This window comes from Nicotiana sylvestris, chromosome 1 (assembly GCF_000393655.2).
Source record: "Nicotiana sylvestris chromosome 1, ASM39365v2, whole genome shotgun sequence".
Taxonomy (NCBI): domain Eukaryota; kingdom Viridiplantae; phylum Streptophyta; class Magnoliopsida; order Solanales; family Solanaceae; genus Nicotiana; species Nicotiana sylvestris.
This window is the reverse complement of record NC_091057.1, coordinates 13,688,228-13,708,094: the sequence shown is the minus strand read 5'-3', so window position 1 is coordinate 13,708,094 and position 19,867 is coordinate 13,688,228. Positions and strand designations below refer to the sequence as shown.

Sequence of the window (19,867 nt, the reverse complement as noted above, 5' to 3'; positions counted from 1 at the left end):
AAATTAGGTTGTTTTTTTTCTTTTTCTAAAATAATGTGGATCCCGCCTATTTTTCGCACCTCCTCTCTCAAAATCAAATCTGGGTTTCTTTGATGGAGGAATGAGGCGAGGAACAAATATATCTAATTACATTCACATGATGAATCCTTCCAATGGTAGCTACTTCATTCATGAAATCTTGTCCTCCACCCGCTTTAGGCTTGCTCAACATCTTCACTGCTACATCCCTGCCACTGCGAAGCTTTCCTTTATATACTTTGCCATAACCTCCCTCGCCTACTTTCTCTTCGAACCCTCTGGTAATTCTCTTTATGTTGGAGTAATTAAATCTGATTGTCATGAAATTGTTTTGTGTCTGCAGAAAGCTTTCAATCACCATACATGGACAAATGCCTCCTTTTGAATTTGAATATCAGAAATACAATTATGGATTCTTCCATTGTTGCTGCTGTGTTGCAATTTCAGGTGAAGAAGAAGAGAAGTTAGGTTGGGCAAGCGTGCGGGGAAGGGTTCAGATGGTTTTTTTTGTTTTAATCAAAATTACACGTGTCACTTTTTAATTGGTTCATTAGGCAAGTGTAATGTGTTTACTTGATATACTTAATAGCTACTTGAAGTGTCAAAATGGTAAAAGGGCCAGTTGAGGTATTCAGTTGATCGTTGAGGGCAACTTAAAGGGCGCTACATATATTTCGCCTTCTTTTTATGATAACAATAGTGTCCGAACAGCTACACCTCAACTATTATACCATTGGAAACCTGCTACCTCTCGCCAACACAAGATAATGCCTAACAACAAATAGAAAGAAATCACCTGACCTTTTTTAATCTTAAGTTTTGGAACCCGATCCCCACTACATGTTCATTGATCTTGTGTAGGTTATGTTTATAAAACAAACCAACCATTCTATATCTCAACTAAATACATAGGAAGAGATGATTTGTTATCTTGATCACCAAACTCTTCACTTGCTCTGTCCCCTGGCCCAGGCAAGCAACAATAAAATTTACCATGCTCATATGATAAATAATGGGAGCCAATAACCACCCTACTAAAACACAAATCAAAATTGACAGATTAGCTAATATTTTCACTATATAACTCAAAACCAATATTTAGAAACTACATTCACATTATGATTTGGGCAACGGTCCTTTTTGCGCAACATATTTCCCATATCTCTTCAACACTGCATCTTCTGAAGAAACATCCCATAGCTGCAAATGATAAGCGAAGACAAATTCTAAGTCATTTACAGCCCAAAAACACAAAAACTAGAGCAGCAATAAACTTCCCTTTCAAAGAGAATACAACTTACCTGCAACTTCCCTTTAGAGCCACCAATAGCAAGAAAAAAGGGGCAATCATCTGAGAAGGAAACAGAGAAGACAGCTCCCTGATAATAAAATAAAACAAAGTGGTCATCATGATAGTACATCAATCAAAATGTATAACCCTCTAAAAAAACCTTGTGTTTTTTAGAGGTTGAACAAAAAATGTATCAAACGAATATTCAACCACACAAAATTTGCAAATCACATACAGCTTTTGGATTCCTTGTGGCAATACAAGAAGGTTGATTGTTGCTCAAATCCCATAGTTTAACCTGCAGCAGATTAATTAAATTAATTAGTGGAATTAAGGTCACAGGTTCAAGCCGTGAAAACATCCTCTTGCAGAAATGCAGGTAAGGCTGCGTACAATAGACCCTTGTGGTCCGGCCTTCTTGGGACCCCGCGCATAGCGGGAGCTTAATGTACCGGGATGCCCTTAATTTTAGTGGAATAGCTCTCATTCCCCGGAATAAATCAAAACTAGGTAATAAATAGCAAACAGAGACAACAAGAAAGTACCATCTTGTCTGTGGAACCAGTTGCAAGAAGCTGCCCAAAATACAAAGGGAAAATGAGCAAGGAAAAACGAATTAAAGGGTAACGCAAAAAAATAAAGAGAGGTTCCACATACATTTGGGACTAGAGGACTAAAAGACATCGATGACACTGCCTTATCATGAGCATGGATAGTGAAAATTGGCTTCGTCGCAGAAGTCGGATCAGACCTAGCAAGACGGATATCAAAACTAGTAACTGTACCATTCTCCAAGCTGACCTGAAAGTTTTACGAAACTCTACTCTGGTTAGCAATTCCTAATGTCCAATAAACATCCAGATTAAAATCTCCAAGCAGATTTTAAAGCGGATTTAATCATCCTAACAAAAAAAACTTTTAGGTCATATACAGTTATAGGGAACAGAAATTTAGTGATTTGGCCAAGGGGAAAAGATACATGGCAGATTGAATTTATCTAGTTTTTTTTTTCATTTTAGTCCATAGGAACTAGGAGACAGATAAATACTTCTATTTTTCTGCATTAAATAAAATTAAGCGTCAAAAAATTCAGCAAGCAAATAGATAAAACTAATATGCACATAATTTCAATGCCATTCCACCCCCAATTCAATAGTATATTTACCTAACCAACAGACACAATCCCATCCTTAATTTAGTTACCATACTAATGGCCCCATGTTCAGAGAATTATTCACAATCTCCACACTAACGATTCTCATAACAGAATTAAAGGTACTATCTAATCACGTAGCATACCAAACAAACAATGCCTTGAAACATAGATTGGGTAAGTCACAACACAGTGCAAGCACTGACCACAAATGAATCCTCAGAATGTGGATCCCAAGCCAAGCCTTCAACGTCAGCGGAAACTGGAAATTTAAATCCACTGTGAGATGGACACCGCACATCCTTCTGCAAGACATGTTGAAAGTTGAATTAGCATCTTAAACTTAGAAGCTAATCCACAGTCCTAGCTTTCCAAAACAAAAAGGGGCAAAAAGGAAGAAGGAGAAAAGCTTTATCACCAAGCAAACTGAATGATCGAATGACCCGCTCAGAAGAACCGATGATTTAAATGGATTCCATGCAACTGCTTGAACCTGAAAAAGCGGAGCAAGATGATGAATTTGCTTCTTTCATAATTTTGTAAGCAAGCTGCTGATTAATGTTTTATAAATTATTCAATTTCGATCAGATAGAAAAGAATAGTAAATGCATATTGTTTACTTTAACATGCAGAAGAGGTCTCCTACATAACAAAAGACTATAAGTGTATCAGGGGGTTTTCGGTCCTTGATACAAAACAATATGATGTTTAAACAACATGCTACAAAATTTCGGATTCTACCTTGTCAGTATGGTCGTTCATAGTGACAGTACAGCTGCTGGTATTCACATCCCAAACCTTGACTGATTGATCAGCACTAGCACTTGCAAGTATATTCCTGCGCAGAATGTTGGACAAGACAACATATGAACTTTGACTATACCTCTCTAACACAAACTTCATACACTGATCAATCAGAAATCCATACCTATATTCCTTGTTCCAAGCGAGACCAAGTACTGAATCGGAGTGGCTATCCTTTTTGTATTTGATGGTTTTCTACAAGAAAAAAGAAGTTATTTATTTTAAAATTAGGTAAATGGGGCATAAGAAGCAAGTATTGGGCTCACAGTATTATCAAATCGTAAAGACCATCCACCATGCAAACTATCATTCCTTTTGGGTCATCACTTGTTTTAAAATAAAATTCTGTGTTCCGAGGCCTTAAAAACCTCTTTTAGTATCACCTCGATTTGCGTGCGCAGTCCGGGCACGTAGCCGGAAAGCTATTATGTGAAAATCTATGAAAAAAATGATAAATTTTGACTATAAAATGAATTAATTTGACTTCGGTCAACGTTTTGAGTAAACGGACCTGGACCCGTGATTTGACAGTCCCGGAGGGTCCGTAGGAAAATATGGGACTAGGGCGTATGCCCGGAATCGAATTCCTAGGTCCCAAGTCCGAGAAATGAATTTTTAAAGGAAATTGTTTTCTGAAAAAAATATAAAAGTTTTTGAAAGCGAAATGTTATGTGAAACCTGTGGTATCGGGCCCGTATTATGGTTCCGGAGCCCGGTACAGGTTCGATATGATTTATATGTGTTGTCGGTAAAGTTTGGTAAGAAACGGAATCCATTTGACGTGATTCGGACCTTAAATGCAAAACATCATTGTGTGTATGTTTGGTTTGGAGCCCCAAGGACTCGGGTGAGTTTTGGATAGGCCGCGGGGTGTATTTTGGACTTAGAAAAATTGCAGATTTCTCAGCTGGTGTATCAGGTCTGGCGAAGCATGGCTCGCAAATACGACAAACCATCACAAATGCGAAAGAAGTGGACTGGCAGCCTGAGTCGCAAATGCGAAATCGCATTTGCGAACAGCCTCTTGCAAATGCGATGATGGCTGGAAGGCTGATGTATCGCAAAAGCGACATGTTTCGCAAATGCGAAAGTCCAAGTTTCCTGAACAGTTTGCAAATGCGAGCCCTGTTTCGCAATTCCCACATCTGCGACCTACAACTTTTATACTTAGCCGAAAATTAACCATTTTTTCATATCCTCTCAAAACATAAGCACTCTAGGGCGATTTTTCAAAGGCTTCTTCTTCTCCAAATCAATTGTAAGTTGTTTTTAACTAGTTTCCTTCAATCATTAACATCTTTTAACATGATTTCAACTCAAAATCAATGATTTTCATGGGGGAATTTGGATGTTTTGGGTAGAACCTAGGTTTTTCAAAAAATGGAGATTTAAACCTCGATTTGAGGTCCGATTTCAAAACAAATTATATATTTGGGTTCGTGGGAGAATGGATAATCGGGTTTTGGTTCGAACCTCGGGTTTTGGTTCGAACATCGGGTTTTGACCATGTGGGCCCAGGGGCGATTTTTGACTTTTTGGGTAAAACTTTGGAAAATTCATTTTCATGCATTCGAATTGATTCATTTAGCGTTTATTGATGTAACCAAGTAACATGTGGCTAGATTCGAGCGAATTGGCAGTGGAATCAAGGGGTAAAGCTATAATTGAAACGTGAATTGTGTTTGTGGCATCGAGGTAAGTGTTTGGCCTAACCTTAGCTTGAGGGATTAGGAATTGTATCTTATTTGCTACGTGTTAATTGTGGAGTACGACGTATAGGCATGGTGACGAGTATCTATACGTCGGTGTCAAGCATGCCCGTGGGTCTTGTATTATAATTGTTATGATTCTGTTGTGGTTTATTATGCCTCACATGTTATTATCATCATTGTTCCCTTGCCGAGACGTTTGTTTGATATTATTGTTCCCTTGCCGGGATATTGTTGAAATATCATTGTTCCCTTGCCGGGATGTTATTGACATATTAATGTTCCCTTGTCGGGAGTTGTTATATTGTTCTTGTCCCCTTGCCGGGAATCTTTGTGATTGTTGTTGATATAAAATGAGAGCGGGTGGCACGCCTGCCACAAGATAAATGAAATGGGAGCGGGTGGCACGCCTGCCACGAGATATTAGAAATGGGAGCGGGTGGCACGCATGCCACAAGATATTAGAAATGGGAGCATGTGGCACGCCTGCCACGAGATACTTGAAATGGGAGCAGGTGGCACGCCTGCCACGAGACATTTGAAATGGGAACGGGTGGCACGCCTACCACCAGATATGTGAGATGGGAGCGGGTGGCACGCCTGCCACGAGATACTTGAAATGGGAGCGGGTGGCATGTCTACCACAAGATATGTGAAATGGGATGGGGTTGCACGCCTGCAATGAGATAAATGAATTGGGATCGGGTTTCACGCCTGCAACAAGATGTGACATAAAAGTGAATTCTGCCTTCATTTTTCCTTACCCTTGTCAGTAGTTGGATTTTGGTTCCTTTATAATTCTCTTGATATTCTGTTGTTACTTGGTATTCCCCGAAGCATGTTTTCCCCCCTCCCATCTTTACTTGTTTATTTCTGCTTTACTTTCCGTTGTATATTATATAGTTGCACAGGTTTATTTGGTAGTCTGGTCTTAGCCTCATCACTACTTCGCCGAGGTTAGGCTAGGCACTTACCAGCACATGGGGTCGGTTGTACTGATACTACACTCTGCACTATGTGCAGATCCCGGAGCAGCTCTTGGACTGTAGTTTGGAGGCTACCTTCAGTCCACGCGGAGATCCAAGGTAGACCTACAGGCGTTCGCAGGCCCTGGCGTCTCCTCTATCTTTTATTTCTTGTTTCATCTTTCTGCTTCAGAAACACAATGTGTCTTTTATTTTCAGACCTTGTATTTAGCAGTCTTAGACCGTGGTACTGTGACACCAGGTTTTGGGTGATTAAGGGTTAAGCAGTGTAATAGATACAGATTTCAAATATTTTATTGTTTTCTTCCGCTTAATTTAAATTTTCGTTGTTTTTACGTTATCGCTTTACGTTTGTAAAAAAGAAATAAATGGATAATGAAGTAATTAGTTTAAAGGATTGGCTTGCCCCATCACAACTCCCGAGGGTGGGAAATTCGGGTCGTGACAAGTTGGTATCAGAGCTCTAGGTTACATGGGTCTCACAGTTCACAAACAAGCTTAGTAGAGTCTGAGGGATCGGTACGGAGACGTCTGTATTTATCCCCCAGAGGCTACAGAGTTAGGAAAAACTTCACATCTATTCTTTCCTATCGTGCGGTTTGGTTTCTCAATGCTAATTGAAATTCTACTCTATTCTTTCGAAGATGGCGAGAACACGCGCTTCCTCAACCAGCAGCCCGAGCCCCCAGCAGCAGCTCCCATGAGGGGCAGAGGGCAAGGTCGAGGCCGTGTTAGAGGCCAAGGTAGGGGCAAAGCTCAGCCAAGAGCAGCAGCACCAGCAGCGGAGCCTCAGGTTGACTTTGATGATGAGGTTCCGGCCCCAGCAACTCCGGTGGGCCCAGCTCAGGTCCCAGAGGGGTTTATTGCTACCCCAGTACTCCAGGATGCTTTGGTCCGTTTAGTGGGCCTTATGGAGAGTGTCACCCGGGCAGGTTTGCTCCCTGTAGCACCAGCTGTCTCTCAGGCTGGAGGAGGAGCCCAGGAGTACTCGCACTCCGGAGCAGGTAGCTCCCCAGTTTCAGACTCCAACGGTTCAGCCAGTTGGAGCAGATCAGTCGGGTGTGGTAGCTCAGACCGGTGATGGTGCAGTTATGTCTGCCGATGCTTTGTGGAGGTTGGACAGGTTCACCAAGCTCTTCACTACTACTTTCAGCGGTGCATCTACTGAGGATCCTCAGGATTATCTAGACAGCTGTCATGAGGTTCTCAAGAACATGGGGATAGTTGAGACCAACGGGGTCGATTTTGCTACTTCTCGCTTGTCTGGATCCGCCAAGACTTGGTGGAGAGATTATTGTTTGGCTAGACCAGTCGGATCACCAGCATTAACTTAGGAGCAGTTTACTCAGCTATTTCTGGAAAAGTTTCTCCCCATCACTCAGAGAGAGGCCTATCGGAGGCAGTTTGAGCGTCTCCAGCATGGTTCTATGACTGTTACCCAGTATGAGACCAGATTCATCGACTTAGCTCTTCATGCTCTTATCATACTTCCCACCGAGAGAGAGGGTGAGGAGGTTCATTGAGGGACTTATTTAGCCGATTCGTCTTCAGATGGCTAGGGAGTGAGATTTCTTTCTAGGAGGCGGCCAATGTGGCCCGGAGAGTTGAGATGGTTCTATCGCAGGGAGGTGGTCAGGGGTCTGACAAGAGGCCTCATCATTCAGGCCAATTCAGTGGTACCTCGTCTGGAGGTAGGGATTCGTATAGTAGAGGTCATCCTTCCAGGCCTTTTCAATCAGCGCTTCAGGTTTCTCACGGTGCTTCAGGTGGTCGTGGTTCCCATATACAGTATTCTGATCAACAGTCCTACAGTGCACCACCAGCTCCTATCAGTGCACCGCCGCTTCAGAGTTTCCAGGGTCGTCAGCCCCAGCAGCCGAAGACTTGTTTTACTTGTGGCGCACATTGCTAGGTATTGCCCTCGAGCACCGAGTAGCTCTCAGCATCAGGGTTCTCGTGCCATGGTTCAAGCACCGAGTGTTCCACAGCCCGCCCAGCCAGCTAGAGGTGGGGGTAGAGGTGCTAGAGGTGGAGGTAGAGGTATTAGAGGTGGAGTTCAGGCCGCTAAAGGTGGAGGCCAGCCAGCAGCAAGCTGTCTCAGAGATGTAGTTCAGGGTGGTGGGGCCCAGCCCCGATGTTATGCTCTTCCAGCTAGGCCCGAGACTGAGGCTTCCGATGCAGTTATCACAGGTACGGTTCTGGTTTGTGATAGAGATGATTCAGTGTTATTTGATCCAGGGTCTACCTACTCGTATGTGTCATCTTATTTTGCACCGTATCTGGTCATGCCTAGTGATTCTTTGAGTGCTCATGTTTATGTGTCTACACCGATGGGTGATTCTATTGTGGTAGATCGAGTTCATTGTTCATGTATAGTTGTGATTGGGGGTTTTAAGACTCGTGTAGATTTGCTACTTCTAAACATAGTTGATTTTGACGTCATATTGGGGATGGACTGGTTATCACCTTACCACGCTATCTTGGACCGTCATGCCAAGACTGTGACCTTAGCCTGGCCGGGTATGCCTCGTTTAGAGTAGAGAGGGACTCCTGGTCATTCTACCCGCAGTGTTATCTCGTATGTAAAGGCTCGGCGTATGGTCGAGAAGGGGTGTTTGGCCTATTTGGCCTATGTTCGTGATTCTAGTGCTGAGGTTCCATCTATTGATTCTGTGCCCGTTGTTCGTGAGTTTCCTAAGGTATTCCCTTCAGACCTGCCGGGTATGCCGCCCAACGGGGATATTGACTTTTGCATTGATTTGGCTCCGGGCACTCAACTCATTTCTATTCCGTTGTATCGTATGGCCCCGCCTGAGTTGAAAGGGTTGAAGGAGCAGTTTGCAAGACTTGCTTGAGAAGGGTTTCATTAGACCCAGTGTTTCGCCTTGGGGTGCGCCGGTGTCGTTTGTTAAGAAGAAGGATGGGTCGATGAGGATGTGTATTGATTACCGGCAGTTGAACAAGGTTATCATCAAGAATAAGTATCCATTGCCGAGGATTGATGATTTGTTTGATCAGCTTCAGAGTGTCAAGGAATTTTCGAAGATTGACTTGAGATCTGGCTACCATCAGTTGAGGATTAGGGCATCCGATGTCCCTAAGACAGCTTTCCGCACTCGGTACGGGCATTATGAGTTCTTGGTGATGTCATTCGGGTTGGCAAATGCCCTAGCAGCTTTTATGGATTTGATGAACCGAGTGTTCAGGCCTTATTTGGATTCGTTCATGATAGTCTTCATTGATGATATTTTGATATATTCCCGCAGCCGGGAGAAGCACGAGCAGCATCTTAGAGTGGTTCTTCAGACCTTGAGGGATAGTCAGTTGTATGCTAAGTTTTCGAAGTGTGAGTTCTGGTTGAGTTCAATTGCATTCCTGGGTCATGTTGTATCAGCAGAGGGTATTCAGGTTGATCCGAAGAAGATTGAGGCAGTCAAGAACTGGCCTAGACCAGTATCAGCTACAGAGATTCGGAGTTTCTTAGGATTGGCAGGCTACTATCGTCGGTTTGTGGAGGGGTTTTCATCTATCGCAGCCCCGATGACCAGGTTGACTCAGAAGGGTGCCCAGTTCAGATGGTCGGATGAGTGTGAGGCGAGCTTTCAGAAGCTCAAGACAGCTTTGACTACGACACCGGTGTTGGTTTTGCCCACACGTTCAGGGCCTTATACAGTTTATTGTGATGCATCTTGTATCGGACTTGGTGCAATGTTGATGCAGGATGGCAAGGTCATTGCTTATGCTTCGCGGCAGTTGAAGATTCATGAGAAGAACTATCCGGTTCATGATTTGGAGTTGGCAGCCATTGTTCACGCGTTGAAGATTTGGAGGCATTATTTGTATGGCGTGGCATGTAAGGTGTTCACGGATCACAAGAGTCTACAGTATTGTTCAAGCAAAAGGAGTTGAATTTGAGGCAGAGGAGGTGGTTGGAGTTGTTGAAAGATTATGATATCACCATCTTATATCATCCGGGAAAGGCCAATGTGGTGGCCGATGCTTTGAGTAGGAAGTCAGCCAGTATGGGCAGTCTTGCTTATATTCCGGTCTGTGAGAGACTGCTTCTTTGGCCAATCAGTTCGTGAGGTTCGATGTTTCTAAGCCCAGCCGTGTGTTAGCTTGCACAGTCGCTCGTTCTTCATTATTGGAGCGGATCCGAGATCGACAGTATGATGATCCCCATTTGTGTGTCCTTAGAGACGGTGCAGCACGGAGGTGCCAAGCAGGTTACCTTAGGTGATGATGGAGTTTTGAGGTTGCAGGGTCGAGTTTGTGTGCCTAATGTGGATGGGCTTCGAGAGTTGATTTTAGAGGAGGCCCATAGTTCCCGGTACTCTATTCATCCGGGCGCCGCTAAGATGTATCAGGATTTGCGGCAGCACTATTGGTGGAGGAGAATGAAGAAGGATATCGTTGCATATGTGGCTCGGTGTTTGAATTGTTAGCAGGTTAAGTATGAGCATCAGAGGCCTGGTGGTTTGTTCCAGAAGATTGAGATTCCTGAGTGAAAGTGGAAGCGTATCACTATGCACTTTGTTGTTGGACTCCCACGGACTCAGAGGAAGTTCGATGCAGTGTGGGTTATTGTTGATAGGCTGACCAAGTCAGCACATTTCATTCTAGTGGCAGTCTCCTATTCTTCCGAGAGGTTAGCTGAGATCTATATTCGGGAGATTGTTCGTCTTCATGGTGTGCCCGAGTCTATTATTTCGAACCGAGGTACGCAATTTACCTCGTATTTCTAGAGAGCAGTTCAGCGAAAATTGGGCACACGGGTTGAGTTGAGCACAGCATTTCATCCTCAAACGGACGGGCAGTCCGACCGGACTATTCAGATTTTGGAGGATATGCTCCGAGCTTGTGTCATTGACTTTGAAGGCTCGTGGGATCAGTTTTTGCCCTTAGCAGAGTTTGCCTAAAACAACAGCTACCAGTCGAGTGTGCAGATGGCTCCTTATGAGGCTTTATATGGTAGGCGGTGTCGGTCTCCAGTTGGATGGTTTGAGCCGGGAGAGGCTCGGTTGTTGGGTATGGATCTGGTTCAGGAGGCCTTGGACAAGGTCAGGAACATTCAGGATGGGCTTCGTAGAGCTCAGTCCGGGCAAAAGAGTTATGTCGGCCACAAGGTTCGTGATTTGGCATTCATGGTCGGTGAGTCGGTATTGCTTCGAGTGTCGCCTATGAAGGGCGTGATGAGATTTGGGAAGAAGAGCAAGCTTAGCCCTAGGTTCATTGGCCCGTTTGAGATTCTTGATCGAGTGGGAGAGGTGGCTTATAGACTTGTGTTGCCGCCGAGCTTATCAGCCGTTCATCCAGTGTTTCATGTGTCCATGCTTCGGAAGTATCACGGCGATCCACCCCACGTGTTAGATTTCAGCATTGTCCAGTTGGACAAGGACTTGTCTTATGAGGAGGAGCCGGTAGCTATTCCAGACTAGCAGGTTCGTCGGTTGAGATCGAAGAGTTTTCCTTCTATTCGTGTTCAGTGGAGAGGTCAGCCCGCCGAGGCATCGACCTGGGAGTCCGAGTCCGTTATGCGGAGCCGTTATCCCCATCTTTTCCCCGACTCAGGTACTTCCTTCTTCTGTCCGTTCGAGGACGAACGGTTGTTTTAAAATAAAATTCTGCGTTCCGAGGCCTTAAAAACTTCTTTTAGCATCACCTCGATTTGCGGGCGCAACCCGAACGCATAGCCGGAAAGCTATTATGTGAAAATCTATGAAAAAAATGATAAATTTTGACTATAAAATGAATTAATTTGACTTCGGTCAATGTTTTGGGTAAACGGACCTGGACCCGTGATTTGACGGTCCTGGAGGGTCCGTAGGAAAATATGGGACTTGGGGGTATGCCCGGAATCGAATTCCGAGGTCCCAAGTCCGAGAAATGAATTTTTAAAGGAAATTGTTTTCTGAAAAAAATATAAAGGTTTTTGAAAGCGAAATGTTATGTGAAACTTGTGGTATCGGGCCCGTATTATGGTTCTGGAGCCCGGTACAGGTTCGATGTGATTTATATGTGTTGTCGGTAAAGTTTGGTAAGAAACGGAATCCATTTGACGTGATTCGGACCTTAAATGCAAAATTTGATGTTTAAAGAAGTTGTGAGAAATTTCATTGATGTTGAGATTTAATTCGATGTTCATGAGGTTATTTTGGTGATTTGAGAACACGAATAAGTCCGCAGGATGTTTTGAGGTTGTGTGTATGTTTGGTTTGGAGCTCCGAGGGCTCGAGTGAGTTTTGAATAGGCTGCAGGGTGTATTTTGGACTTAAAAAAATTGCAGATTTCTCAGCTGGTGTATCAGGTCTGCAGGCTTCGCAAATGCGAAACCTAGCTCGCAAATGCGAAAGAAGTGGACTGGCAGCCTGAGTCGCAGATGCGACTTCATCCTCGCAAACCTAGCTCGCAAATGCGAAAGAAGTGGACTGGCAGCTTGTGTCGCAAATGCGACTTCATCCTCGCAAATGCGATTTCGCATTTGCGAACAGCCTCTCGCAAATGCAATGATGGCTGGAAGGCTGATATATCGCAAATGCGACATATGTTTCGCAAATGCGAAAGTCCAAGTTTCCTGAAAGGTTCGCAAATGCGAGCCCTGTTTCACAATTCCCAACTTAGCAGAGGTCGGGATTCGCAATTGTGAACCCCTGTTCGCAATTCCCATATCTGCGACCTGCAACTTTTATACTTAGCCGAAAATTAACCATTTTTTCATATCCTCTCAAAACATAAACACTTAAGGGCGATTTTTCAAAGGCTTCTTCTTCTCCAAATCAATTGTAAGTCATTTTTAACTAGTTTCCTTCAATCATTAACACCTTTTAACATGATTTCAACTCAAAATCAATGATTTTCAGGGGTGTTTTGGGTGTTTTGGGTAGAACCTAGGTTTTTCAAAAATTGGGGATTTGGACCTCGATTTGAGGTCCGATTTCAAAACAAATTATATATTTGACTTCGTGGAGGAATGGGTAATCGGGTTTTGGTTCGAACCTCGGGTTTTGACCATGTGGGCCCGGGGGCAATTTTAGACTTTTTGGGCAAAACTTTGTAAAATTCATTTTCATGCATTCGAATTGATTCATTTAGCATTTATTGATGTAACCAAGTAACTTGTGGCTAAATTCGAGCGAATTGGTGGTGGAATCAAGGGGTAAAGCTATAATTGAAACGTTGAATTGTGTTCGTGGCATCGAGGTAAGTGTTTGGTCTAACCTTAGCTTGAGGGATTAGGAGTTGTGTCTTATTTGCTACGCGTTGATTGTGGAGTACGACGCATAGGCATGGTGACGAGTATCTATACGTCAGTGTCAAGCATGCTCGTGGGTCTTGTATTATAATTGTTATGATTCTGTTATGGTTTATTGTGCCTCACATGTTATTATCATCATTGTTCCCTTGTCGGGACGTTTGTTTGATATTATTGTTTCCTTGCCGGGATGTTGAAATATTAATGTTCCCTTGCTGGGAAGTTGTTATATTGTTCTTGTCCCCTTGCCGGGATTCTTTGTGATTGTTGTTGATATGAAATGGGAGCAGGTGGCAAGCCTGCCACAAGATAAATGAAATGGGAGCGGGTGGCACGCCTGCCACGAGACACTTGAAATGGAAGCGGGTGGAACGCCTGCCACGAGATATTTGAAATGGGAGCGGGTGGCACGCCTGCCACAAGATATATGAAATGGGAGTGGGTGGCACGCCTGCCACAAGACACTTGAAATGGGAGCGGGTGGCACGCCTGCCACGAGATATTTGAAATGGGAGCGGGTGGCACGCCTGCCACAAGATACTTGAAATGGGAGCGGGTGGCAGGACGCCTGCCACGAGATACTTGAAATGGGAGCGGGTGGCGCGCCTGCCACAAGATATGTGAAATGGGATCGAGTTGCACGCCTGCAACGAGATAAATGAATTGGGATCGGGTTGCACGCCTGCAACAAGATGTGAAATGAAAGTGAATTCTGCCTTCGTTTTTCCTTACCCTTGTCAGTAGTTGGATTTTGGTTCCTTTATAATTCTCTTGATATTTTGTTGTTACCTGTTATTCCTCGAACCATGTTTTCCCCTCTCCCATCTTTACTTGTTTATTTCTGCTTCACTTTCCGTTGTATATTATATAACTGCACAGGTTTATTTGGTAGTTTGGTTCTAGCCTCGTCACTACTTCGTCGAGGTTAGGCTAGGCACTTACCAGCACATGGGGTCGGTTGTGCTGATACTACACTCTGCACTATGTGCAGATCCCGGAGCAGCTCTTGGACCGTAGTTTGGAGACTACCTTCAGTCCACGCGGAGATCCAAGGTAGGCCTGCAGGCGTTCGCAGGCCCCGGCGTCTCCTCTATCTTTTATTTCCTATTTCATCTTTCTGCTTCAGAAACAGTGTGTCTTTTATTTTCAGACCTTGTATTTAGCAGTCTTAGACCGTCTGTGGTACACTGGTACTGTGACACCAGGTTTTGGGTGATTAAAACTTAAGCAGTGTAATAGATACACATTTCAGAGATTTTATTGTTTTCTTCCGCCTAATTTAAATTTCCGTTGTTTTTACGTTATCGCTTTACGTTTGTAAAAAAAAAAAAAATGGATAATAAAGTAATTAGTTTAAAGGATTGGCTTGCCTAGCTCATATTAGTAGGCGTCATCACGACTCCCGAGGGTGGGAAATTCGGGTCGTGATATTTTCTTTCATTTTCTAAAGATGAGGTTTGAACACTGGTATATGGTATGTGTTAAATAACTCTCACAAAATTGACCAGATTTGCTGCCATGACAGAAAAACAACAAAATGGTTATTTAAAGGTAGTTTCTCTTTTTTCTTTTGATGGATAAAGAGGTAGTTTCTCTTCAAACCATATAATTGGTCAATTTAATTTTTAATATAGAAACTAATAATGCCAATAATCGACTCCTCGGCACATATACGCTTGCCCTGCATCGCATGTATAGTGTAGAGCAGAGGCGCAGAGAGTGAGTTAACCAAGAACATGTCAGTTGAACTGAAGTCCAGCCCTTCAAGACATCCAATAATAGAAATCGACAACTAATACACTGCAGTTCCAACTAGCTGCTTGAATACTCAGACAAGCCTCTTATACATTAGAGCCTAACAATCAAGAACATCACCACCTCAAGTTGCTCACATGGCCATCAATTAGAGCCTCTTAGACTACTAATATGGATAGTTCCTACCTCATAATATCGAAAATACAGTACTATTATGAAGATCGGGCATGCGCAACAATCCATGCATTAATGAGTTACACTGCAGCATGGAGACACCAATCGTTGAATTATACGCAGTCGACTCTTAACAGTTTAGTAGGGTATCCCGCAATAAAAAAGGGTCCACATTGGTGTTGAGGTATACGCGGCCCTTGTTTCCTTTGGACAGGAGAGAAGGAAATTTATTAACAGCAGTAGTGTAGCCACATGGAGTGAAGGGTGTTCAGTCAGGAAATTATACGAGTATATTGAAAATTATACTATATATATAAGTCAAAATTTACTATTTATAAATATATATTAAACGTTGAACACCCTTTGTAAAATTCCTAGCTCCGCCACTGATTAACAGCATCATAAATAAGTGGAAGATGACAGCCCTACATGCATGAAGTAAGAAGGAAATTGGGACTACTAGAGATAGCCTAACAATGACCATCAGTGATGGCCAAGTGTTGAAATTAACCTACTACTTTATTCAACAGAGAAGCCAGGAAACTAGTCCATATTTTTTCTACCTTTAACACATAAAACTAATTTCAGCTGAACAAGCTGACTTCGCATACAAGACCATTCCAATTGAAAATAGGATTAAAGATTACCTTCTTCCCCTTTTTCTTTATGTCAGCAATTCCACCTAATACGGCAGCTGGTTGCACCTCATCCAACTACAAAGAATGAAGATAGTGCGATACGATCAGTAGTGAGTCAGGAGTTCATCAAGATCAGTGTGCAGTCACTTACTATGTCTAGGTCCCAAATTTCAATTGCTAGTTCCATTGAGCCCACAGCTATGAAGTTCCCTATCAACATATAACTCATTTATTAACATGGGCAAAGGAAGTACAACATCAATTATACAAAGATCTACTTTTACAAATCTAAGATCAAACTCCATCAAATAGATTCATTGTGCCTAATTTATGCGGTAAAATGGGTAAAAGAAAAGAATAAATACTGAGGAGAAAGAGTGAAACAATGGAAGAGCATATAGCCCGATCGCAAATTAATGTTTGCGGAAGGTTCTGAAAGGTTTGCCTTCTAAACAAGTGTGTAGTGCTGGTGGCTTCCATTCTAAGAAAGGTTTGGAACCCTAACCAACGTTTTGGATTTTGGAGTTTTCGCCCCAACCTAGGTTAGGGGGTCGTTAGACCGTAGCTTGCTGCTGAAAAACGTTGCTAGGCTAGCGCGGCTCGCTTCGCTCTTCAAGCTCCGCCCCCCTTACTCAACCTCAACATCTATAAAAAAGCCCTTTCTCCTTTTCTAAATAAGGTAAGCTTTGAAAGGGCTAAGCAGGGTGAGAGAAATGCAACTTAAATAGAATTTATCATAGCATTTTATTAAAAGGTCATCTTATATGGCAAATGAATCTCTTAGCTTAATACTAATTTTAAAAAAGCAGTCCTCCTATATCATAGTGAGCAGCATAATTTCTTTAGCTTCTGAAATTATTGAAATCTACCAAGGTAAAGAAGCACAGGAAAGTGCCGATGCCAAGGGCTTTAGTGCAAAAGCAACTAAAGAGTGGGCTTTTAGTGAAGAAAAAGTGCTACTGAACATTTGCCAAAGAAATGATGTCAATGATTAAGCATGTCCAAACAATTATTATCTGGACAAAAGAAATGAAAAATATATATAACGAAGTAAAATATAAGAAGCAAAAATGATGTCAAAGAATTGCTTCTGAAAGTTTATAAATGTTCAACAACCACTAAGAGAAAATACTTCAGCAGCAAGCTCAACTTCAAGCAGAACCTTACCTTTCCCCTCGCCACTTTTAATAGGGCAATCGAGCCATGCTGTGCAGAGAGGAAACGCAGGAATAATAATCTCATGATGAACATACATGTTTACAGTACCATCTGATAAAACTTCCAAAATCCAGATCTGCTGGCACGGATGAATGTAACAAAATTAAAGGTGGCCAAATGAAATTAACAGGGGCATACAGATGAAAGTATAATTAAGTCTGAAGTAAGTTTTACTTGCCTCGAGATGACTGACATCATCATCATTGCTTGCACAAACTATAATAGAATCGTCAGGTTTTATTGTCATGTCCTCATCCTCCTCGGAGTCATTATCCTGCAGTAAGTGAAATGGTAAATACTTCAAAGGAGACAACGTGAGGGAAGCAAAATGGTAATTTCTGCAACCTTATCCTTGAGATATGGGTCCATGTCATTACTTGGGTAGTACAAGTCTTTGAGTCCCGAACCGAAAAGCTCAATGTCTGACAATGCCAAACACATGCAAAGAGAGATGCAAACTAAATCAAAATTCATTTAAAATTTGACAGTTAAGAATAAAAGTAGGAACAGCTTTCCAAGTAAAAATTGATATGTCATAGCGGAAACTAAGCTAGTCCCTGAGTGCCAGTAAAGTCGGATTTAGGATTTAAGTTCCCTCGGTTCAATCTTTAAGTTTTTTAGCATTGAACCCATTTTATTATTAAAATTATAGTTCAGACCTGTAATTTGTTGCAATATTGAGAAATTTTTATGCATAAATTTATGATATGCGTCGAAAGTATTGGGTCCAGATGAACACGGTGCTCGAGTGCACATCAGTCTTTGGCACGACAGTACGTTAGATATTATAATGAAGGAAGAAAAACAGTATTTAACCCAAATGAACATATCAGCTAACAGAGCTATTGAGTTACCAGCCTCCTCATCATCGTACTTTTCCATGTTCAATTCCTTTAAACCATTTGCTATGTCATCGGTTCCTAGAGAGACATCTTTTGTAGCTTTTCCAAGTGCATTAGCAGCTGCTAATGCAACAGCAACTTCATCATCATCATTTTCCTTGAATTCATCAACATTCATATCTTCTTGAGCTTCCTCATTATCACTATCTTCACTGCAAGGAAAATAAAGCAACAGACTTCAAGAGTAAGGCAAAGCAAAGATTTCACAGAAGGAAGTATCAAGTTAAGTTCCAATATAATACAAACAATATAATAACTACGCCTTAGTCCCAAACAAATGAACCCTTACTTCTTTCTTTAACCTCAACTCATATAATAAAATAGTAATAATAGGAGTATTAAAAGTTGTCTAACAAATTTAACGCTTTTTCTTCATTTGTGCAATATCTTTAGCTAAGTTTGCATTGATTCCAACGAATTGATATTCTTTCAAGACAACTTCTTTCATTGTGATTTTAGATCTACCTCATCCCTTTTTAACACCTTCACTGGCCATAGTTTCAACCCACGGACTAGTTCATCTATAGGGTGACACAAGACATGATAATAGTATCAAGAACAACAACAACAACAATAACCCAGTATAATTCCATTAGTGGGGTCTGGGAAGGGTAGTGTGTAGCAGACCATACCCCTATCTTTTTTTTTTTTTGATAAGGTAAAAGTTTTATTAATAAGGAACCAAGATGGTACAAAAAGTTACAGAGGACACCCCAAAACAGTCATATCCTATAAGCTTCCAAGTAAATCCAGAAACTCTAAAAACTTTTGATGTTCTGTTGATACACTGCTTTTACACCAATAAAACAAGTTGTGAATACATTTGTTTCTAATTCTAAAAATGTGCTCCCTATGTCCTTCAAAACAAGCCTGGTTCCTTTCCAGCCATAAAGTCCAGAAGATGCATAATGGGATGGTTCTCCATATTTGCTTCAGTCTTCTAGGTACTCTTTGACTATACCACTCTTCCAACAAGCTCCTAACAGTTGGAGGCATCACCCAAGAAATTCCGCATATGTTCAAGAATAAATCCAAACATTGTCTAGCAATTCTACAATGAAGCATAAATATGATTCACTGATTCTTGATCTCAGACCATACACCTATCCATACACCTATCTTGGGGTAGGGGTAGAGAGGCTGTTTCCCATAAACCCTCGGCATCCCCTCCAAGAACTTACTAACTTGCTGTTGGGAGACTCGAACTCAGAACCTCTTGATTGATCTTGATTGACCAGAGCAACCCACTCTTGTCGATAATGGTATCAAGTTCAGTTCAAATTTCCAAAAAAACTAGGTCTTAAATCGGTCAATATCATTTACTTTGAGGCACAGCCAAAGAAAAAAACTTAAAGAAAAAATAAATAATAATAATACCTTTTATCAAGGAGACCACTCTTCAAAAGCTCCTCAATTTCTTCTTTAGAAGGGGGCTCAGCCGCAGCTGGAACTGCCTTTGCAACCCCTTTAGGAACCCACGAAATAGCTGCTATCATTTTTAAACAGCAAGCGAAAAATGAAAAATCTTCACTGGAGGCTGAAATTCGGCGGTTAATGGAGTTGGAGGTGCAATAAACTTGTTGCAAGAAACTTTATATGTTTATAGGGAGGGTATTTTCGAAATAAAGAGAAGTTTTTAAGAGTATATTTGCTAAAATAATTATTATAATCTCACCGCTATGATTCGGGTCGGGCCGTAATAAATTTTGGGCCTGTATCGTTTGGGCCTGCTTATATTATAATCTTTATAGGGATTTTTTCCTTCCTATATCAGTAATAAAATTTTATTACCAAATATGTGCATATTTTGTAAATTACCCGACCTGTGCACTGTTTTTCTATAATTTTTATATCATTCATTAATTAGTAATTAATAGTAGCTGAATCTTCCTAATATGGCGCGCTAAAAATCAAGAAAAGAATATCCTAATTGATTTAGCGACCTTCAGTTCAAATTTGAACGCAAA

The 19,867-nt window shown here is 41.9% G+C and overlaps 1 protein-coding gene across 1 annotated transcript; it reads right to left on the bottom strand.

Moving 5' to 3' along the window:
• Positions 1–802: 802 nt before the first annotated feature.
• LOC104225653 (uncharacterized) lies at positions 803–19,479 on the bottom strand. Its single transcript, XM_070167072.1, has 16 exons — positions 19,278–19,479; positions 17,853–18,052; positions 17,344–17,420; positions 17,177–17,272; positions 16,948–17,074; positions 15,932–15,990; positions 15,790–15,855; positions 3,391–3,461; positions 3,204–3,300; positions 2,881–2,955; positions 2,669–2,767; positions 1,967–2,110; positions 1,855–1,884; positions 1,545–1,607; positions 1,320–1,397; positions 803–1,218 (listed from the first exon to the last, which is right to left on the bottom strand). The coding sequence occupies exons 1-16, from the start codon at positions 19,394–19,396 to the stop codon at positions 1,135–1,137; spliced, it is 1,485 nt and encodes a 494-aa protein (XP_070023173.1). The 5' UTR covers positions 19,397–19,479; the 3' UTR covers positions 803–1,134.
• Positions 19,480–19,867: the final 388 nt, after the last annotated feature.